The sequence below is a fragment of the Manis pentadactyla genome, chromosome 2, assembly GCF_030020395.1.
Source record: "Manis pentadactyla isolate mManPen7 chromosome 2, mManPen7.hap1, whole genome shotgun sequence".
Lineage (NCBI taxonomy): Eukaryota > Metazoa > Chordata > Mammalia > Pholidota > Manidae > Manis > Manis pentadactyla.
In genome coordinates this window covers 205,198,852-205,226,326 of record NC_080020.1, presented here as the reverse complement: position 1 = coordinate 205,226,326, position 27,475 = coordinate 205,198,852, and the positions used below count along the sequence as shown (strand labels likewise).

The 27,475-nt window shown below is 35.1% G+C and overlaps 1 protein-coding gene across 3 annotated transcripts in view; it reads right to left on the bottom strand.

The window, feature by feature from the left end:
* Positions 1-27,475, bottom strand: part of HNRNPLL (heterogeneous nuclear ribonucleoprotein L like) — a 45,222-nt gene that overhangs the window by 2,834 nt on the left and 14,913 nt on the right. The window contains exons 3-11 of one of the 3 annotated variants that reach the window (XM_036931607.2): positions 26,106-26,343; positions 24,647-24,732; positions 21,845-21,941; positions 21,686-21,758; positions 17,443-17,514; positions 13,103-13,320; positions 1,419-1,540; positions 746-947; positions 49-106 (exon numbers count right to left, since the gene is read on the bottom strand). In XM_036931607.2, the coding sequence (XP_036787502.2) occupies positions 49-106; positions 746-947; positions 1,419-1,540; positions 13,103-13,320; positions 17,443-17,514; positions 21,686-21,758; positions 21,845-21,941; positions 24,647-24,732; positions 26,106-26,343 (1,166 nt within the window). Of the gene's footprint in view, positions 1-48; positions 107-745; positions 948-1,418; positions 1,541-13,102; positions 13,321-17,442; positions 17,515-21,685; positions 21,759-21,844; positions 21,947-24,646; positions 24,733-26,105; positions 26,344-27,475 lie in introns of all 3 variants that reach the window. The other 2 variants (XM_057497277.1, XM_057497278.1) reach the window with 2 other exon arrangements.

Sequence of the window (27,475 nt, the reverse complement as noted above, 5' to 3'; positions counted from 1 at the left end):
TGCTTGTTGTCAACTTAACCAGAAAACATAGAGGGAATGTGCACTTACGTTTTGCATCAAACACTTTATATTTGATGAATGTAAGAACTTCATGGTCATTACACAACTGTCAAAGAAATGTAAAACTCCATTAAAAATATGGTCAAAATAATATTCCTACCTTCTTTAAATGGCAGCCTTTAAATTTTGAGTCTGACATGAATGAACTGAATCAAATGTTTTAGATTAATTAAGTTGTATGAGAAAATAAAAAAGTGATATTATATAAACTACATAAATACTTTAGTGCTGTACAATGAAACTACAGATTTATAACTAATACATGTATTCTCAGAGCCAACCAGGATTTATCTACTACCTAAGACAGAGAGTGGAGTTCTAGAAAATCAATTCTTTCTGAAACATTTCCTACATTTAGGGAAAAATGCAGCAATATATAAAATTTTGTTAGGAGTGAGACTTAAAGGTATGGTAAAATAACTGAATGCAGGGAGTAGGAGTATCTCCTTCTAATTTCAACTCGCAGAAAGACTGAGCCACAAACCTACAAAAGACCAAAGAAGAGTGGAGGCCAGAAGAGTATGATGGTCAAAGAATGAACTATTAAGCACCAAATGAATAAAAGAATACTAATAATACTAAAAGCAGAAGATGAATAGAGTAAGATTTTCAAGTGAGGCTAAAATATCATATACTTAAAAGAAGAAATAGGAATATTCTACATAATTTGTATTTCAGTGCCTACCTTTGTGAAGGTCTCTTCTGTGACACAGAGTGGGACATTATAATAATGCAGCACACATGAGGGTGGCTGGATTATGTTCTTAGATGCTTGGCCAGCACTTGTAAAGCGATTATTTTTGCTCATTGCAAAATCCTTGTAGCTACTTGTACCATCCTCCAGCTCAAATATTTGACTTGGAACAACTGAATGTTGTTTAGACACACTAAGGATTAGAAAGGAAAAAGATACAGAACATAGCTGTTAGATAAAAAGCAGCAAGCAGCAGTCTCAAAACATTAACATATATGACTGCATCAATCTTAAGAAAAAAGGCATATGTAGCTATTTAAACAGTTTAAAATTTAAATACTTAAATTTAGTTTGAATTACAATCACTCTTACAGTTACATACCAGTTAAAAAGAAAATCTATTGCATATACTGTCATACTAGAAAACTTTAACATAAAAGCTTGTCATTTTAACATGTTTTTTATGATCATAAAACTAAAAACTCTAGGTAGGTGAGCAAAACTTGAATTATATGACCTTAGTAATTTGTCTAAAATGGTAACAATATAGCTATAGCTTCAGATGTGCCCTCAGTTATATTAAAATATTCCAAAATTTAATGTCTATAATAAAAAGGATAAAGATTTTTAAATATTTCTTAAATTCACCAGTTAAAATAATTACCAAACATTAAGTCTTTTCCCAAATAATTTGACATTGTTAAGGTGTGTGACAGCTCTTTCTACAGCATACTCATCGCCCATTTCTACCAGTGCCGTACCAGGAATAGTCTTCATAAATTTTACCTGTAAATAGAAAATCCCAAAAAGGTGACCATGTAATTCCCTTTTTACAGTAATAGAATTTCTAAAACATAATAATTAAGTGGTTGATGTCAAATACAGAAGATAACTGGAATCTTAACTTTTTTCTGCTGTGCTATCAGACACTCTCAACTCTTATCAAAATTTAATAAAGCTAAAAAGGAAGATAATAGTCCTACTGTATAGCATATTGAAGAAGGGCACTGGCTTACCCTGGCCTTACTGTATATTAACTGTGATTTGGGGCAATTTACTTCACTTCTTTGAGTGAGACTCCCCTGTAGAATGGAGATAATGATAACATCTGGCAGGATTCATCAGTATTTATCCACTCAACAAATATTTACTAAGTGCCTAATATGTTTTGATAAGCACTGTACCTAGATACAGCCAATTTAAAGGTGAATACAATAGACATGGTCTTGAAGCTTAGTAGGTAGGCCAGAAATTTAAACATAAATAATAATTACCAACTATTCAGAATCCTGCTGTTGAAGCAATAAAAACGATTCTAAAGAATATCACAAGATAGCCTTAAGGTATCATTGCCAACAAGAAAATAGCACTTCCGGTCACACCATGGTCCAGTTGCCACTTTCTTTGTCAAGGAGGAAGGGCTAAATGGTATTAACATTTCCCAATTCATTCCTGGACATCATATATAAACTAAACGTAAGAAGACCCTGAATGTTGGAGATAAGATGGCATACTCTCTAGGAAACTTGGATCTTAAGGAACAACATGGTGGTGGTCAATGGAAACTGAGTGGAAATGTGAACTTCCAGCCACATGTGGTAAAACAGAAGATTTAAATAAGATTCAGATCCTCATAACATAATATGCAAAATACCCAGGATTCAATTGAAACTCATTTGTAATATCAAGAATTAAAATAATCACAACTTGAATAAGAAAAGACAGTCAACACACACCAACACCAAGATGACATAGATATTAGAATCATCTAACGAGTTTTAAACAACCATCATAATAATGTTTCAGTGAGCAATTATGGGCATTCTTAAGAACAAATGAAAAAATAGAAAATCTCAGCAAAGAAAAAGAAATTTCCAAAAGAAACAGAAGATATAAAAGAGAATCAAAAAGAACTGAAAAAATCTAATAAATGAACTTAAAAAAAAATTCAGTAGATGAGATCAACAGAATAAAATAACAGAGGAATAAATTCGTGAATCTGAAAAAGGAATGATAGAAATTACCCAATGTGACCAACAGAGAAAAAAAATTGACTGAAAAACAAAAATGAACAGAGCCACAGGCACTTGTTGGACTATTACAAAAGAGTTAACACAGATGTCATCATAATCACAGAATAGAGAATGAAGGGCTGAAAAAGCGGCTGAAAATTTCCTTAATGTGGAAAAAAGCATAATCCCATAGATTCAAGAAGCTGAGCAAACTTCACGCAGGAAAGTCAAAGAAATTCACACAAACACACATTTTCAAACTTCTGTAAGCTTAAGACAGAAATAAAAAATCTTGAAAGCCACCAGAGAGAGAAATGACACTACTTAGAGGAGCACACCAAATTGATGACAGTAGATTTCTCATTAGAAACCACAGAAGCCACAACAGTTTTCAAGTACTGTAAGAAAAGAACTGTCAACCTGGAGTTATATACCCAATGAAAATTTTCTTCAGTAATGAAGAGGAAATCAAGACATTTTCAGTAGAAGGAAAACTAAGAGAATTTGTCATCAGTCTATCTAAAACAATGGCTAAAGGAAGTTCTTGAAAAAGGATGAAAGAAAGAATCTTGGACAATCAGTGAAGAAGAAAGAACAAAAAATAAAATCTGGGTAAACATAATAGACCTTCCTTTTCTTCTTGAATTCTCTAACTTGTGTTTAGTGATTAAAGCAAGAATTGCATTTCTGTAGTTCTCAGTGTATGTATAAGAACTATTAAAGGCAACTATATAGATTAATAGAATGTTATATATATGTAAACACACATACACTTAATATATAAATTGTATTATAAATGATGGCAAAAAATCATTTAAACAGAGGTAAGGTTTCTATACTTCACTAAACTGGTAAAATGAGTGACACATTAATATGACACCCACAGCAACCACTACAGAAGTTTATGCAAAGTTATGTACTCACAAACATTATACGTAAGTCAAAATGGAACTTTTCTTTGTCCATTTGGGTTGCTAAAACAAAATACCACAGACTGGGTAGCTTATAAACAACAGCAACTTATATCTCACAGTTCTGGAGGCACCAGTGTGGTTGCACTTGATGAGGGCCCTCATTTTGGTTCATAACTGGCACCTTCTCTCTGTTTCCTCACATGATGAAAAGGGCTAGAGATTTCTCTGGAGCTTCTAAGGCACTAATGCCATTCAGGAAGGCTCTACCCTCATAACCTAAGCACTTCCCAAAGGCCCCCTTCCCTAATATCATCATCTCTGAGGATAAGGATTTCAACATAGAATTCTGGAGAGACACAAACTTTCAGACTACAGTAGAATTCTACAACAAATTTAATTCACAGGATGGCAAGAAAATAGAGAAATGAAAAACAGAGAAAAGAAAAAACATAAAACAAAAAATAAAAAGACAGAACTAAGTCCTAATATATCAACAATTAAATTCTATATAAATGGTCAAAGTATATCAGTTGAACAACAGAGACAGGCAAGGTGGACAAACATACATTACCCAATTACTTGCTGTCTAAAAGAAATTTAGTTCTAACAATTATAAAAGTACGTTGAAAGTAAAAGGATGTTAAAATATTGGCCATACGAACATTAATCAAAAGAAAGCAGGAATGATGATATTAGTAATAATGTAAGATTCAGAGCAAAGATATTTACCATGTTTGGGGTGGGTAGGGATATTACATAATAATGAAAGGATCAATTTATGAAGTAAATATAACAATCCTAAATGTGTATTCAGCAAACAACAGGAAAGACTGATACAACTGATGGTAAAGATAGACAAATCTATAGTTGAAGACTTCAAGGACCCATCCCTTAACAATGGGCAGAATAACAAATTGGAAATCAGCAAGGATACAGAATAACTCAACATTAACCAAAAGGATCTTGAAGATACTTACAGAACACTTTACCCAACAATGGGAGAACACACAAAACTCTGATGAAGAAATAAAAGAAAATCAAAATAAAAGGAGAGACATACTGTTGTCATGTAGTAGAAGAATGAACATAGAAGAGATGTTAATTCTCCCTAAATTGACACACAGGTTGAACTCAATTGCTATCAAAATCACAACAAGATATTCTGTAGATACATTATTCCAAAATATGTGGAAAAACAAAAGAACTAGAAAAATAAAGTAATTCTGAAAAAATAAAATTCTATCCAATTTCTGGACTGTTGCATAGCTGTAGTCATTAATCATGTGCATAAATAGATGCGCAGATCAACAGAAGTCTTAAAAAGTAGCCTTGTACAAGTATAGCCAACCTATTTTTGACAAAGTTGCAAAAATAATTCAGTGGGTTATCTTTTAAACAAATTGTGCTGGAATTATTGGATAGAAACCCATAGTTCTACTACTCCCATTCCCCCAAATGAACCATGACCTAAACTTTACATCCCATTCAAAATTTAAATAAAAAAAAAAAAGATAGCAGTATGAGAGGTGAGACAGAAACCTCCTTCCAAAACCACATATAATATGAAAATATAGCAAATACAACTAATCCTCAAAGAGTAACAGGAAAGAAGGCTGTGGCAGACTGCCTAACTAGGGAACACAGCAGACCTCACAGAAAAGGGTCAAGTAACACAAAGCCATGATCCAGTGGGACCCAAGCCCTTCCCCCACACGAGCTCCCCAGTGGGAGGAAGAGAAACAGAGCAGAGAGGCCGTGGAGGCCTAGGACTGCTGAACACCCAGCCCTGGAGATCTGCACTGGGAGCATGAACCTACATTACATGCTGCTCTGGAGATTAGTGTGGTTGGAAAATAAGACAGGCAGAATACTTGGAGAGACTGAGATTCCAGTCACTTGTGGAGAACAGGTACACACAACTTGCTGCTCTGGGACAAAAGAAAGGCAGGCACTCAGAGAGACTCCCTAACAGCACAAGGGCTGCTAAGGGGCAAGAATTGCACAGAGCTTGCTGCTCAGGAGAAATGACAGGTGGACAAAATTGTCCCAGTGAACTCAGCCCAACAGATTGAGAGCTTTCAGGAGCTTTAGGCACTCCATGCCCCTGGCTTCACAGCTCCAAAACCCCCATCGTGATATGTAGCCTGCCCCTCCTTCCTCCTGGCCAGCACCACCTCACAAACCAGCTGCACCTACCACAGCGCCAGGCCAGCCAGAGGACAGCCCCACTTACAGCAGCTACAAGTACATAGCACAGAAGATCCTCCCTGCATGTTTGGCCCACTGAACCTGGCAATGGAGGCAGGCACTACAGCTGGGAAGCAGGAAAGAGCTCTTTCCTCCCAGGCAGGCACCAGCGCTGCTCACCTGCAATCCCCGCCATTGCTCTAGGGGCTGAGCAGCTGCAGAGTAGAGCTTCTGTGCACTAGGGGGTGCCACCTACAAATATGAAATGTCAAAAGAACCTGGTTCAAACCCAAATCCCACAAATACCAGAAAGAGAACAAAGTGAAACTGAACTCCGCAATCTTCCTGAAAGAGATTTCAAAATAAAAATCATAAACATGCTCACGGAGCTACAGAAAAATAGTCAAGATCTCAGGGAGGAATTCAAGAATGAGACAGAAACTTTGAAAAATACAGTATCTGAAATGAAACATACAATGAGGGGATTTAAAAGAAGATTACATGAAGTAGAGGAGACGGCAAATGAAATCAGAGAACAGGAATACAAAGAAGCTGGGGTACAGAGAGAAAAAAGGATCTCTAGAAATAAAATAATATTGATAGACCTGTGTGACCAATCCAAATGGAACAGTATTTGCATTATAGGGGTTCGAGCAGAAGAGAGGAAAAGGGATAGAAAGTGTCTTTGAGGAGGTAATTGCTGAAAACTTCCCCAATCTGGGGAAGGAGATAGTTTCTCAGGCTATGGAGGTGCATAGATCTCCCAACACAAGGGACCCAAGGAGGACAACACCAAGACAAATAATAATTAAAATGGCAAAGAACAAGGATAAGGACAGAGTATTAAAAGCAGCCAGAGAGAGAAAAAAGATCACATACAAAGGAAAACCCATCAGGCTATCATCAGACTTCTCAACAGAAACCTTACAGGCCAGAAGGGAATGGCATGATATAGTTAATGCAATGAAACAGAAGGGCCTTGAACCAAGAACACTCTACCTGGCAAGGTTATCATTTAAGTTTGAAGGAGAGATTAAACAATTTCCAGATAAGCAAAAGTTGAGAGAATTTACCACCCACACTACAGTGTATTTTGGAGGGATTGCTATAGATGGAAGTGTTCCTAAGGCTAACTAGCTGTCACCAGAGAAAACAAAACCACAGTAAAGAAAGTAGAACAATTAATTACTAAGCAAATGCAAAATTAAATCAACTACCCCCAATGTCAGTCAAAGGATACACAAAGGCAACAGAATATGTTACCTAGTATATAAAGAATGGAGGAGGAAGAAAAAGGAGGAAAAAGAAAAAAAAAGAACCTTTAGTTGTGTTTGTAAAAGCATACTAAGTGAGTTAAGTTAGAGTGTTAGATAGTAAAGAAGCTTCCCTTGAACCTTTGGTAACCACTAATCTAAAGCCTGCAACGGCAATAAGTACATATCTATACATAATCACCCTAAATGTAAATGGTCTGAATGCACCAATCAAAAGACACAGAGTCACTGAATGGATAAAAAAGCAAGACTCATCTATATGCTGCCTACAAGAGACTCACTTCAAACCCAAAGACATATACAGACTAAAAGTGAAAGAATGGAAAAAGATATTTCGTGCAACTAATAGGGAGAAAAAAGCAGGAGTTCCAGTACTTGTATCATAAAAAATAGAATTCAAAACAAAGAAAGTAACAAGAGACAAAGGACACTACACAGTGATAAAGGGGTCAGTCCAACAAGAGGATATAACCATTATAAATATCTATGCACCCAACACAGGATCACCTACATATGTGAAAAAAATACTAACAGAATTAAAGGGGGAAACAGAATGCAATGCATTCATTTTAGGAGACTTCAACACACCTCTCTCACTCCAAAGGACAGGTCATCAACCAGACAGAAAATAAGTAAGGAGACAGAGGCACTGTACAACACATTAGAACAGATGGACCTAACAGACATCTACAGAACACTCCACCCAAAAGCAGAAGGATAACACATTCTCCTCAAGTGCACATGGAACATTTTCAAGAATAGATCATATACTGGGCCACAAAAAGAGCCTCAGTAAATTCAGAAGGATTGAAATTGTACCAATCAGCTTCTCAGACCACAAAAATAAATTATGCAAAGAAAACCAAAAAGCCCACAACACATGGAGGCTCAACAACATATTCCTAAACAATCAATGGATCAATGATCAAATAAAAACAGAGATCAAGTAATATATGGAGACAAATGAAAACAATAACTCAACACTGCAAGATCTGTGGGATGCAGTGGAGGCCATGCTAAGAGGAAAGTATATTGCGATACAGGCATACCTCAGGAAAGAACAATCCCAAATGAACAGTCTAAACTCACAATTAATGAAACTAGAAAAAGAACAAATGAGGCACAAAGTCAGTGGATGGAAGGACATAATAAAGATAAGAGCAGAAATAAATTAAATTTTCCTTTAAGATCAGGAACAAGACAAGGATGCCCACCCACTCCCCCACTTTTACGCATCATAGTCTGGAGGTCCTAGCCACAGCAATCAGACTACACAAAGAAATAAAAGGCATCCAAGTTGGTAAGGAAGAAGTTAAACTGTCACTGTTTGCAGACGACATGTACATAAAAAACCCTAAAGAATGCACTGAAAACTACTAAAATAGCTGAATTCAGCAAAGTTGAAGGATACAATTTTAATACACAGAAATCTGTTGCATTCCTATATACTAATGATGAACTAGCAGAAAGAGAAATCAGGAAAACAATTCCATTCACAGTTGCATCAAAAATAAAATACCTAGGAATAAACCTAACCAAGGAGGTGAAAGACCTATGCCCTGAAAACTACAAGGCACTCATTTGAGAAATTAAAGACATCAATAAATGGAAATACATCCCGTGCTCATGCATAGGAAGAATTAATATTATCAAAATGGCCAGCCTGCCTAAAGCAATCTACAGATTCAATGCAATCCCTATCAAAATACCAATAGCAATCTTCAACGAACTTGAACAAATAGTTCTAAAATTCGTATGGAACCACAAAAGACCCCAAAGAGCCACAGCATTCTGAGAAGGAATAACAAAGTTGGGGGATTATGCTCCCTGACTTCAAGCTCTACTACAAAGCCACAGTAGTCAAGACAATTTGGTACTGGTACAAGAACAGACCCATAGATCAATGGAACAGAATAGAGAGCCCAGATATAAACCCTAGCATATAAGGTCAATTAATATACAATAAAGGAGTCATGGATATGCAATGGGGAAAGGACAGCCTCTTCAACAACTGGTTTTGGCAAAACTGGATTCTTGTCTACCTCCATACACAAAAGTAAATACAAAATGGATCAAAAATCTGAATGTAAGTTATGCAACTATAAAACTCTTAGAAGAAAACATAGGCAAAAATGTCTTGAATATAAATATAAGCAACTTTTTTCTGAACACATCTCCTCGGGTGAGGGAAACAAAAGCAAAAATGAACAAATGGGACTACATCAAACTTAAAAGCTTCTGTACAGCAAATGAACACCATCAGCAGAACAAAAACACATCCTACAGTATGGGAGAATATATTCGTAAACTGCAAATCCAACAAGGGATTAACATCCAAAAGATAAAAAGAACTCATGTACCTCAACACCCAAAAAGCAAATTACCCAATTAAAAAATGGGTGGAGGATATGAACAGACACTTCTCCAAAGAAGAAATACAGATGGCCAACAGGCATATGAAAAGATGCTCCATATCACTAATCATCAGAGAAATGCAAATTAAAACCACAATGAGATATCACCTCACACCAGTTGGGATGGCCAACATCCAAAAGACAAACAACAACAAATGCTGGTGAGGATGCAGAGAAAGAGGAAACCTCCTACACTGTTGGTGGAAAGTAAATTAGTTCAACCACTGTGGAAAGCAAGATGAAGGTTCATCAAAAGACTAAAAATAGAAATACCATTTGACCCGGGAATTCCCAAAGGAAACAAAATCTCAGATTCAAAAAGACATATGCACCCCTATGTTTATTGCAACACTATTTACAATAGCCAAGATATGGAAGCAACCTAAGTGTCCATCAATAGATGAATGGATAAAGAAGATGTAGTACATATACACAATGGAATATTATTCAGCCATAAGAACAAAGCAAATCCTCCCATTTGCAACAACATGGATGGAGCTAGAGGGTATTATGCTCAGTGAAATAAGCCAGTCAGAGAAAGACAAGTGCCAAATGATTTTCCTCATTTGTGGAATATAACAACGAAGCAAAACCGAAGGAACAAAATAGCAGCAGACTCACAGATTCCAAGAAGGAACTAGCAGTTACGAAAAGGGAGGGGTTGGGGAAGGTGGGTGAGAAGGAAGAGAGAATTGGATTGAGGGGTATTACAGTTGGTACACATGGTGTGTGTGGGGTCACCTGGAAGACAGTGTAGCAGAGAAGACAAGTAATGGCTTTGTGGCCTCTTACTTCACTGATGGACAGTGACTTCAATGGGGGTGGGGGTGACTTGATAATATGGGTGAATGTCATAACCACAATGTTTTTCATGTGAAATCTTAATAAAAAAAAAACACAAACATTGCTACGTGTTTAGGTGAACTGGAAAAATCTGAACATAGGCAGAGATCACATCTCATTAAAACAGCTTACAAAACTTAGATATAATATAATACCATTTTCAAATGTGGAAGACTAACTCTACATTCAGAGTGACATTGAGCATCTCTGGATGGTGGAAATGTAAACTACTTTTGTAGGTGTTCTTTTTCTAGTTTTAAAAATGCAGATGTTGTTTCTATGTGAATAAAAGGTTATTTTTAAAAAAATTAAATCCAAATGGATGATAGACTTATATGAAAGTTAGAACCGTAAAACTTTTGGAATACATTATAGGATAAAATCTTCAGATTCTAGGTCTTGTTGAAGAGTTTTTACAAATGATAAAACCAGTCTTTAAAAGGAAAAAAATCAATAAATTGGACTTCAAAAAAATAAAAAGAGATAGCATTGCCAGCAGAAAGGCTGAAGATGGGCAAATCAAAACAATAGGCAATAGTTCACAAGTTTTCATGACTTATCCTCTCACATTATTCGAATTTTTGCATAAGTGCTGTAAGTGTTAGATGGGATAAAGTATGATAATCATTCAGCATAGGGCCTGCCCCAAGGGAAGTTCCTACATAGCTATTAAGTAACAAACACCCATGACACCTTGAACATATGTCAAGTACAAACACCCATGACACCTTGAACATACGTCTTTCTTATCTGTTAACCTCAAAGGAATACTGGGAATGTATTTACCCAATAAATGCAACATAGCATCTATATCCACCATTGTAACTATCAATTTTAATGGGCTATCCTAAGCATTTTTACACTGCACCTGTACTTGAATGAAACTCAGCTGCAGGAGGACTTTTCAGCTTCATTTGCAATCAACTGTCTTCTTACAAGCAAAATTTCTCTCCTTTGATTTAATCCAATGAATATACAAATCTAATAATAACTAAATATATATAAATATTAAATATGCAAATCTTATATAGGTAAATCTAAAAAAAAGTTAGGAAATATTAACTATACGTATGTCTTTAAAGGATTATGATGGCTGAATTTAATAACGTATCATTTAAAATGCTAATAATTTTTGAGATATGGAGTAAGAGACTAGAATTGTTCAAATAACATATAGAAAACTTAAGTTTTATTAGTCAAAATGATTCAGGTTTTTAAATCATGAGACAATTAGTTTAAAACACAAATGACAAAGTCTAGTAAAGATGTTGATTAAACTGCCTGATTCTGGTTGTCTACACATGTGAAAAGCACAACATATTATTGGCTAGCTATATAAGCATACATTATTGACTAATTACATAAGCATAAATATGCCATATGTTATCCCCCAGACCAAATGTGGGGTTTTCTTTCTTTTCTTTTTAAAAATGCTGTCTAACAGTTATGTTGAGAGAACTCTTGTTTCAGAGATTCTCCAGCTGCTTCCACATATTAAGGCGGCTTTAGAATTAAGAGTACCAACTTCTCAAGCCACGCTCCCCCCTCACACACTTCAGATTCACACACTTGTATTTTTTTGTTGTTGTGAAAAGAACATTAGTCATTTAAAAGAACACGAAAACAACATTAGTAGTTCTGAAATTCAAGTTAGCGAGTGTATCAAGAAACTTAATACTACTAATCATCTCACAAGTTAAATTTTCCAGCATTCTCTCAAAAATAATTTACCATCTAATGTGACAGGGACTAGTCAAAGTATTTATGAGACATCAATGAACAAAACATCAAGATCTGGGCAAACCGCAGAGTTATCTGTTGAAAATAAAGTTACAATTTTAAAGATCTTCAAGACGTGTAAAATTTAAATGTTTTATTACTTTTTGAGCATAAGTCTCCAGACTGAAAATTTTGGATACATTCTATCAAAGGCAGTCGTTTGAAACCAACTGAGTTAAAAGCACACTGTTCCTCAGAAGACACTAGAACTCTAGTATTTGGGTGGCAAGTATGTAAGTCTAAAACTCTCCTAAAATTCGTAACTTGGGACCACACTCTGAGACATGTTAACATATCCTAGCTCCATGAAAGTGCTCTTTTAAATTCCATAGTTCAACATGTTAAATGCTAAACATAGCTTTATGCCTATATACTATAATAAATTATTAAACTGTAGCTGACCCCTGAACAACTCATGGGTTAGGAGACCAACCCTCACAGTCAAAAATCCACATACAACTTCTGATTCTCCAAAAACAACTACTAATACCCTGTTGATTTTATGGTAGTAAATGATAGATTAATATCTACATATATTTTATGCATTCATGACATATTTTTCCAAATTTTTTCAGTGTTTGTAGACTACATGGTTCTCTACAAGTTCTTTCAAATTCTAACAAATCTCCAAAAAATTTTCCAATATGGAAAAATACCCACATGTAAGTGGACCTATACAGCTCAAATCATGCTGTCCAAGGGTCAACTGTACTGTTTTCAATTATTTCTAATACCAACAACCTGTACTGATTACTTACCAATAAAAAATTTCTCAAGTCCCTACTAATGGATTTTCAGCTTATGAGGGTCACTACTGAAAGAATTTGTATGTTCTGAATACAAGGATAAGACATATATTTGCAGCCTTTCCAGATCTTTCTACTAGATATCTTAGCAAGGTAAATTAATATAAAATGAAACTTACCTTTTCAATATTTCCATACAAGCAGAATAGGTTGAAGACTCTTGAACAATTCATTTTTAGCTGATGTAATCCACTAACCATCACAACTGAACCAGAGGGATTTCCTCCATGCATGTAAGAGGAAGATGCCTGCGGTAACGGATATGCAACAAGCTCAGGTGTATCTCGAGAACCCATTCTGTATCGACTTGGTAAAGGCAATAATGGACCATGAGATCCTATAAAAATGATCAAAACAAAACAAAACACAACTTCAGCAGATACACTTTACCAGATACACTCAAAACTCTTAAAAATAGTTTAATGTATGTCCAAGAAAAACGTAAATGTGTTAACAATCAATTATAACCTGTGGGAATTAATAAAATCTGTATTTATTTGTACCAGATGCAATATACATTGACCTTCACACACCTGCATACATCAGGCATTAAATTATATTTTTAGAACATAGTAGTTTTAACAAAAAGTATATAAGGCCATAGGTAAAAGGGGAAAATCAAGGTAAACCTCTGAACTACTATAAATTACAACTCAAATTAAAAAAAAAACCTTCTGCTAACATCTTTTGGAGGATAAACAATAAAATATACAGTGAAATCTAGGAAACTCTCTATACAGACATAACAAAGAGAACATCTATAGTTCCACTGAAAAGTGGTCTCCTTGAATATGTTTTACTGCAACATATTGTTTCAGGTTGGTATTTTATTCTCTTAATTCTAATTTAGGAACCTAAAACCCTAATCGAGTTAATACCTCACCAACTCAGAGGTGTCATTATTCAGCATCTCCATTATTTGAAACATCAGGAACCCAGAAGAAAATAATGCCTGAGTATCTGAAATTATTGTCACAGAAAGGCACATAAATCTGTGTCTCTTATACTGAGAGTCCTTATTAAGAATCAATTTGCTAACTTTAGAGTAGTTCTAAATTACTTTATCTGGTTTTCCCATCCATAACAGATTAGACGTAACAAGAAAATAAAGCTAGAGGTAATAAATAGACAGCAATGAGGGAGTCTAGAGAAACTATGATATGAAAAGCAGCATAGGGCACATTTACTGCAGCAAGAAGAGAGGCAATAAGAACTCAAATGATGCAACTAAGATGGATAGATGTAGCTCAAAAATATAAATTCACACATTTTAGGTGCTCCTGTGGTAGTAATTACAGAAGCATACTCTGGGGTATATGAAAAGGTTCTCCTGATGTGCAAAAAATCCAAACCCCAAGTTCTTTGCTCGTTTCTCAAGAAATAAGAGTATGTAATGCTACTGACTTTCATTTTTATGAAAGACTAAGGGACACTTGTCATCTACTAGGTACGTTACTAAGGACTACTATATTTTGGAACATGCTATTAGAATTTATGTGGACTCCAATTCAGTATCAGTATTTTAAATATAGCTGCCATTCATGACACAGCAACATTACCACTGAGCATATACAGCATGAATTCCTGCAATTTTATGGAGAAACACCTTATCAATGCATAATCATCAGAATTGCCTTAAACTGGTCATGGTTTTCAACTGCTTTTCTTGCTGATAATGGAAAGTTTATCAAAACATAGCACATGGAGAGTTACTTGCTAATAACTTAATACATATTTGGCCTCTAATTTAGACTGTTATATATACACTGGGCTCAGAAACCAATCATTCTTACCCTACTGCAAATGTAGGTATACATATTATATTGCCACCCTACTACCACCACGTGCTTATACAGTAATAACACTATTATTACTAAATTTTCTTTTTCATGTAAAGTGGAAAGATTTGTCATAGATGGGCAGTGGAAACTAACACTGTACTTAACTTGGCCAAGGTCCAAAAACTTTGAGATCCACTGCCTTAGGTCCCAATCGAATTCAACCCAAGAGAATAAATGATGTTTGTAATTATAACCCTGAGTCACCAGAATTAAATTATGTTACCTACACTATTTAGATTTTAAAACTCCAAGTCTTTTAAAAGCTTTCTGTATATGTAAAAAAGTCCATGCAAAAAGTTTTTGGTGCTTAAAAAACTAACACTTCAGGTATTTTAAAAATTTACTACGTGGAAAAATGGTACATAAATGGCATCATTAACATTTCAAAGGCATTTCCTATCATTGACAATTTAAAACCTTTGGTCCTGGAATCATAACCAAAGAAGCAAGCAATTAATGCACAAACTTTTCTTGGGACTCACAGCAAATAAATATGTATATTCATTTTTGCCACTTTTCAAATACGAAGGCTTTTCTACCAGCAGTTCATCATATAGGGCTGGGCTTCCCAAATTAAATGATTTAAAGAATTTTGAAAGCACAGATTTGTACTGCTATAATAAACCAATGAATGCATTTAATTAAACATGTTCTACTCCTTCTTTCTCTCACATACCATCATAAAAGGAAAAACCAACCATGATATGACACCAAAATGTAAATAAATCTGTTCTGCTGAAATGCCAGTCTGAAGGGATTCGGCTATGATCTGCAGTATTTGTAAAAAGGCTCAGTATCATTACCACCCACTCCCATCTTCTTTGCTTCTCCCAATTTCCTCGTCTTACTTCCCTACCTCTTTTTATTCATCTCTCTCATACCTTATTCTGCTTACTTCCCTAGAAGAATAAAACAAATTATCCTCAGACTTAAATGTTTCAATGGACATAGCTCAGAATGGATGCCCCTACACAGCCCCACCACAACCAGTCTTCCTCAGAGGACTCTCCAGAGCTTGAGTGACCCCTGTGTTACAACCATCACTCCAAAGAATTTTGCACCTCTCCTTAAGTTTACATTTTAAAATGTATACACATATTAACACTTTAAATAAATTAGGGCATGAAACTGACAAAGAATGTTACAATAGGCTTTTTAAAACTATAAAGTTCCTCTAGGACATACAATGTCTTTTTGTTTATAGTTTTTCAGTGAAATATATTTTATACAGGAAGGCAAACCTGCAAACCAATACTGAGAAAATAGTCTGTGTCAACACATCAAAGAACACCACAGTAGAGTTCTTTGTCCTTCACATTTTTCTAGTCCCTTTGGTAAAACCTTTAATTTTTAGCCTTCAGCTGACTGCCATGACACATCGATATACTTCACAACTACACTCCAAACTTGTGATTAGCAATTCTCTTGTACCTCTCCATGACGCAAACCTCCTAACAATAAGTGTTTCTTTCCTGTAGGATCAGAACTACCCATGCGACTATATATGATATTTACTCTGTTAAATAACTAAGGAAAATGACCAAGAAACACACTCACTGAAAGAGCTGTACTAAGATTTTCATTCAGTACAACACTTACTATTCTGATACAACACAGAGATTATTTCAATCTCTTCTGCCATATAGACTACTGTAGAAACACAAATACACACACACAGATAATAAATTCCTGGAGCTCAAAAAAAGACATGAGAAAAATAAGCCAAAATTCACAGCTAAGAATGGTCATCAAGCATGAAGGCAATCTGAAAACACTTTGGAAAACAGGCAATGCAGGGGCTTTTCAATGATAAATCCCAGCATTTCTATTTTCTACCAATTCTAATAGTATTGTACTTTAATTTTAAACCACACAATGGGTGGGGCCAATAACTACTACTAAAAGCTAAGAAACATTTAAAAACACAAAACATATAACCAGTTACGTCTTATCAGAAATTCTCAAAATCTACTTACAAGGACAATACTCTGATACCTAACTTTTCCCTAGAGTAGATTATTATTTCAGGTTTTGTGATCTTAACTTTATCAACACAGCAAACATTAAATATCAATACAGCAAACATTAAAACTAAGTTTTAAAAGAGGAATTAAATGCCAATAAATTTAACCAAAGCCAAAATACCAACTGTAGAACTATAAGAATTAAGGGCATTAACCAGAAACATGTTCCCTTTTTGACAAATACCCCATTCTTTCTTCATTATTCAAAATACCTCTTCATTCATAATGACTAGAATAGAAGAAAACACACTTACCAGACCAATAATACTTATTCATGGTCCTGTAACAAACCAGGGCCTATTACTAATCAAAACCAAAAAACAAAACAAAACAAAATATAATGATAAAAAAGCTTTCTATCCCCAACCAATAGTTCTCATTTATCACAAGGATTATATGATATATCATCAATATCCTAAGAAAACAAAGGATTTTGGACAACTCCTTAGGAGTATACTAAATGGGACTAATCCCAAATAAACCAAGTCAGGTGAGCAGGAAATATAGAGAGGAGAAATGTGCCATTCCTCATCAGAAATGAAAAAATTCTAATAGTTCGTCTCTACTACCTTCCTTCTGCCTTGACAAACTTACCATAGCCATCATGTCTAAACGAAGAAGGGTGTTCTCCCAAAATGGCTTGTCTCTGGCGACCCTTTCCTCTATCTGACACAAAAGTAGAAACATGGTTTTAACAATTTTGACTCAGATACTTAACAGAGTTCTCACATGGGAAACACCCATTCAAAACATCCATTACAATTCATAAAAGAAATATGATTCCTGGTTAACTTTAAACACCCATTCATATCCAATTTGAATACAAACACCAAAGCTTAGGAAAGTAATTCTATCTAACAAATTCCACTTAACTTGAAAATATCTTTTCGGTAAATGCCAAATACAATCACACTTTCAAATTTAAGGGAAGAATGGATACTTTTCAGAAAATGAATGTACACAATGCTAGAGTTTGACATTGTACAGAAGTTTTTACCAATACATGTCTTTAAAACAAGCTTTAAGTGCAGTACTTTTGAAGGACAGTACCTGAATCATACTATTAGCTTCAACAGCAACACATTTTCAAAGTGGGCTTCTTTCAAGCAGTTCAGCATAAGCCAACAACAACCTGTGTCACACGGTTTCACAATCAGTAAACACAGAGCATTTCGTACGTATATACACATATTCACAAACCTACTGCCTGGGAGCGGGGAGATGGCACATCATGGGCCCATGTTGTGTCATTAACTGGTCATTGTCTATAGACCTTAACACCAGGTAAGACTACAGCACCCGCCCCGAGTTGACTTATGCCAGATGAAGCTAACCAAGGGGGCTACATTATTGTGAGAGCACCACAACACACCTGGGGCAATTTTACTCCAGCTACATCTTCAGGGAAGGAATGCCAATTTCCCTAAATCTAATTTGAGACATCACTAAAACAATTACTTTTAAGTTTCTAAATAGCTCTTCCTATGTTGGTTAGTAAATTCTGAAAATCACTGTACAGTACTTTTAGAGAGTTTGCTGATCGAACTTTAGTGTCCAATGTGATTTTTTTTTAATGCATTCTAAGAATCTGGTCATCTAATCTTTGAAAATTCAAAGATTGAGGCTTTCTATATATCCTTAGTCCCCTAAACAAATGAGGTTTATGGGAGATGAGAAATACTTTAATTTTCACTTCAGTCTAGAAGTATCACTAATTGCCAGTTCCAAGCTGTAGCACTGAAAGGGACCTAGGAGGCCAGCTAGTTCAGCTTCTATTCAGCGTATAAATTCCCTTTACACCATCCCTGTCAGTTGCGACTATCTAGCCTCAGCTCACCCAAACCAATTAACAAGGTACTCACTACTCTCCCAAACATTTTCAGTTAGTTGTAAATCATGAGAAAATGAATTTTTATACTGTATAAAAATTATTCCTCTACCCACATTTTACCTCATTTAGGTCCTCACAGACTTAGTATCCCTCCAAAAACTCTTTCAAATGCTTAAAAGTTATGATGATCCTCCCTCCACTTCCCCAGTCATTTCTTCTACAGTCTAAACACTCATAGTTCCTTCTTCCATTACATGACTTCGAGCAACATGGTTTAAGTCTCACTCTTCTTGATTCAATCCAGTCTGCTAATTCATTCTGTTAATGTTCCTCTGCTTAAGCATGCCACCAAACACTAAAAGTAATTCCTTATCTGATCTAAGACTCTTAAACCAAAACGACCATGACGTCTTCATGGCTCAGTTTTAAAGATACAGTCAACTGTGTTATAAAGCAAAGAGCACTGAATTGTGAATCAGATGACTCTAACTTATCCACTAATGTGCTGTATCAACACAGAAACAATCTTCATTCATAAAATGAAAGAGTATAGGGTAGATGATCTCCAAAGTGTCTTTTAGGCAAACATTCTCAATAATAATTATTTCTTTGAAGTATTTACTACCTAAAAAAGGTCACATAAAACAGAAGTGTGCAGACATCAAAGGCTGAACACACCAGTCTATAGTGATTTGTAGCCTTTCATGGATTCATCTGAAATCTGATGGGAAGCTGTGTACCTTCTCCCCAGGAAGATGCACATATATGAGTTTTGCTCAGCATTTCTGGAAGGATTCTCTGGAGTCCAGGCCAAGAATTTTTTACACTAAAATGTAATTTCTCCTGAAAAGGACTTTTAAAAATGAGGCTATGTTTATTAAAGCACTCTTTTTTGGAGGGGGGGGACAGAAAGTTATAATTCAGTATCAACTTGAGTGGAAGCTGAAATCAACACAAAAACAAAAATGTAAACTGTCGTGGTCTTGCAGACAGACATCTGTAAGGAATCAGAAAGCAAGAATTATCTTCCTTTGAAAGCATAAACAACAAAAGTTTTGTTTTACTTCCTTTAATTATGTTTCACTATTTAACTATCTACCTTACAGATTTCTAAACTTTCTGGATGCAATTCTTTGTATGAAAATCTAATCTAAGCTGGCTTTGTATAAATTTTAGATGTAAACACTATTAAAAGAAGCACTTCTACAAATGTTTTAAGACATACTAGGAGAAATTGAACCAAAAATCACTATCAAGTGAGTAAAGAAAAAAACAAAAAACCAAGTGTTCAATGACTGACTATAATTTGACAGAAGTGAGATTTCTCATCAACCACTTGTTCTGCTGTTTAAGCACTAAGGCTTTGTTTTCTAATACTGTAATTCAACTGCACCAAGCCTATTCCAAGCAGATTTCTTCTGTGAGTACTGAAAAAAGTGGGGTTCAGCCAAAGCTGAATTACAAAACAAAACTGCAACCCCGTGCATAAGGCAAGATGATTTTACTGAGAACTGAATATTAACAGGGCCAATTATCAAAAGTCCTAAATATTTGAATATGCATAAGATCATAATATTCTCTTTTATTGTCTCTTTTGGCAAGAGCACATGCACTATAGTCCCTACTACTTGCTCAAGATATTTTGGATGCCATACAATTCTATTTATTGCCTTTTACAGACATACTCATCTTGGTATTTCCAACATGTGGTTCAACCAATGATATTGCCGTTGAGATGTAGCCAATACTGCAGCCCCCTTGTTTTTACAAGATCCACATTTTAATTAGTATATTCCAGAATTTCCACACAGTTAGTTGAACAATTTTATCAATCAAATCTATGCTCATAAATCTATAGCATTTATAAGTTATAGATGAAAATGTATCTCAAATGAAATGCTTATTTTCAGATTTATCAAGTTTAAATATTTTACCTTGAACAGACATGTTACTTTCACCTACATTTGGAATGTCAAAATTTCTAGTTACACAAATTAACATGAGTGATAACCTTTAATTGTTACAAAAAGTAACAACTTATAAACAGCCATTTTACAAAAATAAAACCACATAGAAAATCACCTTTTACATATAATGTACCTTTTCATTATGTTATGCTATTCAATGTCCACAATTGATAAAAAACAAAAACAAAAAAGTAAACAAGTGCAGCAAGTGTGCACCTTTCTAATCCTTTTATCTTTAATATCTGTGTGGATTGGATGAGCATTATCAATTCCCAAGACCTGCAGACTTGCCCTGGTTACTTGCCAATTAACAATTTGAATCTAAGCTGCAAACAATTACAGTAATGGGCATTAAGATTTACAACATTGTAGGTAAAGTCTAGTATCCGTTAGTGAAAAGTCTTAAATTCTGCAACTGAAACCTTATGGGAAATCAGACCAATATACACATACAACTTGAATAAATGGGCACAGTCTATCATGGTGTTCATCCCATGCAAGTCTGAAGTATTGTTAAGTGTCCTCCTTTAAAAACTTGGGGTGATGGTGCATGCAGTATGCAGTCAAGGTGAGTTGCAAGTCTGAGTTTTTCAGAGGGCTTTTTGCTGATGCCGATGTTGTGCATGATGAAGTGTAGAGTCAGCCTGCTGGAGTCCTCTATCCTTCTTAATGCCTTGTCCAGCTTGGGGGAAAAGTCCTTTCCATAGAGAAGCAGTGTGCAAGTTTGCAGTTTGTAAGGAATATTCTGAATCAGTTTCCTCTCCTCCAAAGAGAGAGAGCTGCTTGGAGAAATGCAAGTCCTTGAACTGCGGGCGTGCCTGTATGGGGGCTCCTTGTTGAACTAAATATAAATAACTCAGTACAAACCAGTAGGGGGCACTAATGTTCAAGGTTATTTTCCAGCATTACATGGCCTTTTGCAACAGAAGCATTCACCAAGGTTTTCAATTGAATGAACTAGCTTATCTCAGAAAAGGAAACTGTATGTAAAAATTTGTCAACAGTATTAAGTACATTCTAAAATGCATAAAATACTTACCTCGTCTTCCCAAATATGGTTTGGTATAGTCCCAACTGTCATTGTCATTCCTAATAACATTTAGACGAGTTGGCTGTTAAGATTAAAAGAAAGTAAGTTCAAATTGTATATCCAAAGCATAAATATTTCTTTGGCAAAGTGTTGAAAAATAATATTTACCCTTGCATATTCGATTTTTAGTGTGCAACATCCAGCATATATATCTGCTCCATTGAGTGCTGCTTTAGCTTTCTGGGCACAAAGGACTGATTCAAACATAAGCTCTATTAAGGAAATTTGATTTAAGTGTCCAATATTTCATCATTATTCACTCCCTAAGAAAAGGGCTGAAAACAATTGGAAAAACTCTTTCACTTCTGGGAATGGTTTAGCAAATTTAATTTTTATATGAATTTTTGTAAAATATACTTTTAAGATCAAGGATACTAAAGAAAACATTAAATACAACCAAACTATCTACCCTAATCCTTCTAAATCGGCATAAGTACTTTATAAATTGGAAGGACTGGAGGAGGAATGGAGCATGGTCCCATTCACTAGTAAAGGACAGTGCGCTATCTTGAAACATAATATTTTACTCTTACTTTAGGAAGGAAACCACAAAGAATCAAAATAACACAAAACAAATATTTAATTTTTATATATTTTTGAGAAAGTAGGGTTTTGCTTTTTTTTTGTTATCCTTAATCTACAATTACATGCAGAACATTGTTTACTAGGCTCCCTTCACCAAGTCCCCCCAACAAACCCCATTATAGTCACTGTCCATCAGTGTAGTAAGATGCTGTAGAATCACTACTTGTCTTCTCTGTGTTGTACAGCCCTCCCCATGCCCCTCCCAGACATTATACATGCTAATCGTAAGGCCCCCTTTCTTTTTCCCCACCCTTATCCCTCCCTTCCCAGTCCCTTTCCCTTTGGTAACTGTTAGTCCATTCTTGGGTTCTGTGATTCTGCTGCTTTGCTCCTTCAGTTTTTCTTTGTTCTTATACTCCACATATGAGTGAAATCATTTGGAACTTGTCTTTCTCCGCCTGGCTTATTTCACTGAGCATAATACCCTCTAGCTCCATCCATGTTGTTGCAAATGGTGGGATTTGTTTTCTTCTTATGGCTGAATAATATTCCATTGTGTATATGTACCACATCTTCTTTATCCATTCATCTACTGATGGAAGGTAGGGTTTTATAATCACTTAACTTCATCTTATTGGATTTAAATTTAAGTCTGTGATTGTTCAAAAAAAAAACCACAAAAGTGGTAAAAAACACATAAGCAAAAAACAAAAACACCTTGCTAGAAGTTAAGCACATTAAGAGTTTGCTGTATACCCCTACCTTTTTCTGTGCACATAATATGTACCACAAGTTAGGAGTTATTTTTTTTTAATGGATTGTACTATATATTCTACTCTGCAACTGACTCTTTTTACTTAGTGTACAACAAATTTAACAGAGAAGTAGTTCTTATATAAACAATGACCATTTAAAGAGAGTCCGTAAAAAAAAATAACAAAGGTCCTACTGACACTAAAGTTTTGGTACTTTGAAACTACCTATTTTAAGGAGAGATTCAGAAAAGTTCATTTGGGATAAATTTCAAAAAGGTACAAGTGTTCATGTTATCAAACGGGTTTTTTCCCCCATTAAAAAGGCAAAGCATACTGTTAAGATGAAGCCCTGGACTATTTCATGGTAGCAAATCACTCTTATCCTAAATAGTAAAATTCTCTGTGGGCACTGGTTTCACTTTTTAAACCTAAGACAAGTAGGGTTTTTTTTTGTATCATTAATCTACAATTACATGAAGAACATTATGTTTACTAGGCTCCCCCCTTCACCAAGTCCCCCCCAAATGCCCCTTCACAGTCACTGTCCATCAACGTAGTAAGATGCTGTAAAATCACTACTTGTCTTCTCTGTGTTGCACAGCCCTCCCCGTGCCCCCCACACACTATACACGCTACTCGTAATGCCCCCTTTCTTTTTTCCTGCCCTTATCCCTCCCTTCCCACCCATCCTCCCCTGTCCCTTTCTCTTTGGTAACTGTTAGTCCATTCTTGGGTTCTGTGATTCTGCTGCTGTTTTGTGCCTTCAGTTTTCCTTTGTTCTTATACTCCACATATGAGTGAAATCATTTGGTACTTGTCTTTCTCCACCTGGCTTATTTCACTGAGCATAATACCCTCTAGCTCCATCCATGTTGTTGCAAATAGTAGGATCTGTTTTCTTCTTATGGCTGAATAATATTCCATTGTGTATATGTACCACATCTTCTTTATCCATTCATCTACTGATGGACATTTAGGTTGCTTCCATATCTTGGCTATTGTAAATAGTGCAGCGATAAACATAGGGGTGCATCTGTCTTTTTCAAACTGGAGTGCTGCATTCTTAGGGTAAATTCCTAGAAGTGGAATTCCTGGGTCAAATGGTATTTCTATTTTGAGCATTTTGAGGAACCACCATACTGCTTTCCACAATGGTTGAACTAATTTACATTCCCACCAGCAGTGTAGGAGGGTTCCCCTTTCTCCACAACCTCGCCAACATTTGCTGTTGTTTGTCTTTTGGATGGTGGCGATCCTTACTGGTGTGAGGTGATATCTCATTGTGGTTTTAATTTGCATTTCTCTGATGACAAGCGATGTGGAGCATCTTTTCATGTGTCTGTTGGCCATCTGAATTTCTCCTATAAAGAACTGTCTATTCAGCTCCTCTGCCCATTTTTTAATTGGATTATTTGCTTTTGGTTGTTGAGGTGTATGAGCTCTTTATATATTTTGGATGTCAACCCTTTATCAGATCTGTCATTTATGAATATATTCTCCCATGACAAGTAGGGTTTTCTGATGAGGGGGAATAAACACTACTTTAGAAATGGTTAAGCAGGAAAAAATAAAGTCTATATTACATAGCATTTATAAACATACCAATAAAATATTTAAAAGTAAAGGATATTCAACCATTGCTTGTATCCCATTCCTCTTGAATATAACAATACGTTGCACTTTTCCAACAGGGTTGCATACAGTATATAAAACATCCTATGAAGGAAAGGATACAAGATTTCTTCACATTTTGTGTTTGGAAAAACATTAAAGCTATACTGTTATACAAAAAAAAAAAAAAAACCCTGTCAATATGTCATTTCTATGAATTATTGAAATTGTAAAACTTTAATAAATCTAAAGGTATTTCTTCACTTACATGATATACCCAAGTTGGAGAGGTTCCAATGAAACATTTGAAAAGCACTATTAGCTATTTTATCTCCCAAATGACTCAGTTTTTTTAACAGGTGCCTAAAATAACTTCTGATAATATACAATAAACCAAAACTGTAATCAATGAATTTGGTTTTTATTCCAAATGTGACTGTGAAATATTAATATTGTAACTGCTTGAATTATAGTGATAAATACTTATTAAGGGTAATAACAGAACTTGGTATTCATTTTTCTAAGGACAATGGCTACAGAGAAAAGACCCAGGGAAGATCATTTATACAGTGTTAGATGTCACCAAATAAGATAATTGAACCATCTAAGAGAGAACACAAATACCCACTTAGGAGCAACTGTTCAACTTTAAAGAAATTACTTGAGCCCCTACAATTACACAGCCACATCATTAAGTACCAGGCATACAACAGTAACCAAATCACAGTACTTGTACTAGATTAGTTACATATTCTTTTCCCAAAACACCAAATTTATTAATAAGCCTGTATTATAAAAGTAAATAGATTTAAATAGTTTATCTGATATTTTAAGTTTAAGTCCCACTATCATATACCCTTCCAGAAATCATACTAATTGAAGCTTCCCTTACTGTGTTATTCTATTCACTATAAAAATCCAGTGTCCTTGTCACTAGTGTATTATATAAAACAGCCTGTGATTATGAAGCAGAAGACAACTGGTTCAGAACATGAATCCTTTTTAAAATTCTACTATAATACTTTTTTAAAGGGTAAGATGGAATTTTAAGCAAACCAGACAGGTTTTTAACAAGCTATCTCAAAACAGTTTCTGATAAAAGCACCTTATTGTACTGTAGCGTCCTGTCATTACGTCGTAGATGCTCTTTAATACAGTGTGTGAGAGAGTTCTTGGATCATTTCCAACAGGTCTAATTCATTATTAGAAACAGAGTTAAAACTGATAGCAAGTAAAAAATTTTAAATGTGCTTGTTTAACTATGACAACTACGCTTCTGACCTTTTTAGCTTCACTGCTCTACCATTCCTTTGTTCACTGAACTTGACAGTCAAAATTAAGATTAATTTTAATAATTCTAAAAAAACTCCCACTATTTTCAAATAACTAGAGGGCAGTGAAGAAAACTATGGGTGAGTCACTCTAGATGCAAATCCTAAGATCACTTTTAATTTAGTTTATTATACTAAAATACATACCACTGTGATTGGATAGAGAGGATTCTGAATTGATAGGAGAAGAACTTTGTTGCCACCTGATGGGTCATCAGTATTCCCTGGCCGAGTGATCCTTTTGCTTGTAGAATAGTTGAAAAAAGCCTGTTGACCAGCAATGTACACGGGTTCTTCTGCAGCAAATGTCACACATTCTTTGGCACTATCTATATTCTCAAATTCCACGAGAGCCTGCCGTTTAAATGGCATCATCATCACATAGCTGAAAGGAAGATTGGGAGGGAATACACAAATATTATATGATTAAATTAAACTAGCTTTATTTGTTCTCAATCAAGTAAAAACAGATTTTAATAAAAATGTGTCAAATCATACAGATTAGTATTCTTCACTATCTACATCCAATGTTAGTCAAGTCTTAAATCATCCAAATAAATTGTGGTATAACAGGAAAATGGTGCATATTTGAAAGCTTATCCTACTGTGGTTGACAGCTTATTCACTTTATGCCCTCAAGAACAATTCTCTCTTGTCACTAATGACACTGCCTAGTTTATTCTCAGGCTGCCACTCTTAAGAAGTATTAGAAAATATCTAGATACAGAGACCAACAGAGACAAAACAGAAGGTTAGCATTTGGGACCCCTAATAATAGAAACTATTACCTCTATCAAATTTTCCAAATAAATAAAAGTGTCCACACCGTAACTAAGAACTAACTATACTTTCATTTATCTTCACTAAAAATGGAAAACCAAAAGACACATAGAAGCAACTGAAACCAACCAAATTTCATGTAAATAATCTCCTCCAAAATGTTTTTAAATATTAAAGAATCCATGAAAAGATACTCACTAGAATATGGTATTCATAGTTGCCTATGGGCATGAGGGTGAAGTGTTTATTTTTCACTGTATATTCTTTTTTGCGGGGTATATTTTAATACATGAAATGAAAAAAAAATGAAGTAAGGGAGGGAATAGAGAAATCAGAGCACGCAGATCACAGCAGGGGAAACACGAGATGTCCTATATTCACAGGAACAAGGACCTTAAAAATGTTTTAAAATATAGCTAACATGGTTTTTATAGCAGCAGGAGGGCAGAAAAGTAACAACAGGTTACATACTCAGGGATAGCACTGCTTCTCAGTCAAGCATCCAGGACCTACTGATACACTTTAGGAACTGTCAAATGTTTCTTATCAATACAAGACAGACCACTCTGTAGCCTGGCAAATTTTGTAATTTCTCATGAATTTCAGTTTCCTCATTTATAAAACTTGAAGGATTACTGTTAAGATTATTATTACTGTTAAGTTACTGCTTGCCTTGCCTCATTCATCTTTATATTCTCAGAATCTAGAAATGGAGCCTGGCATACAACAGATATTCA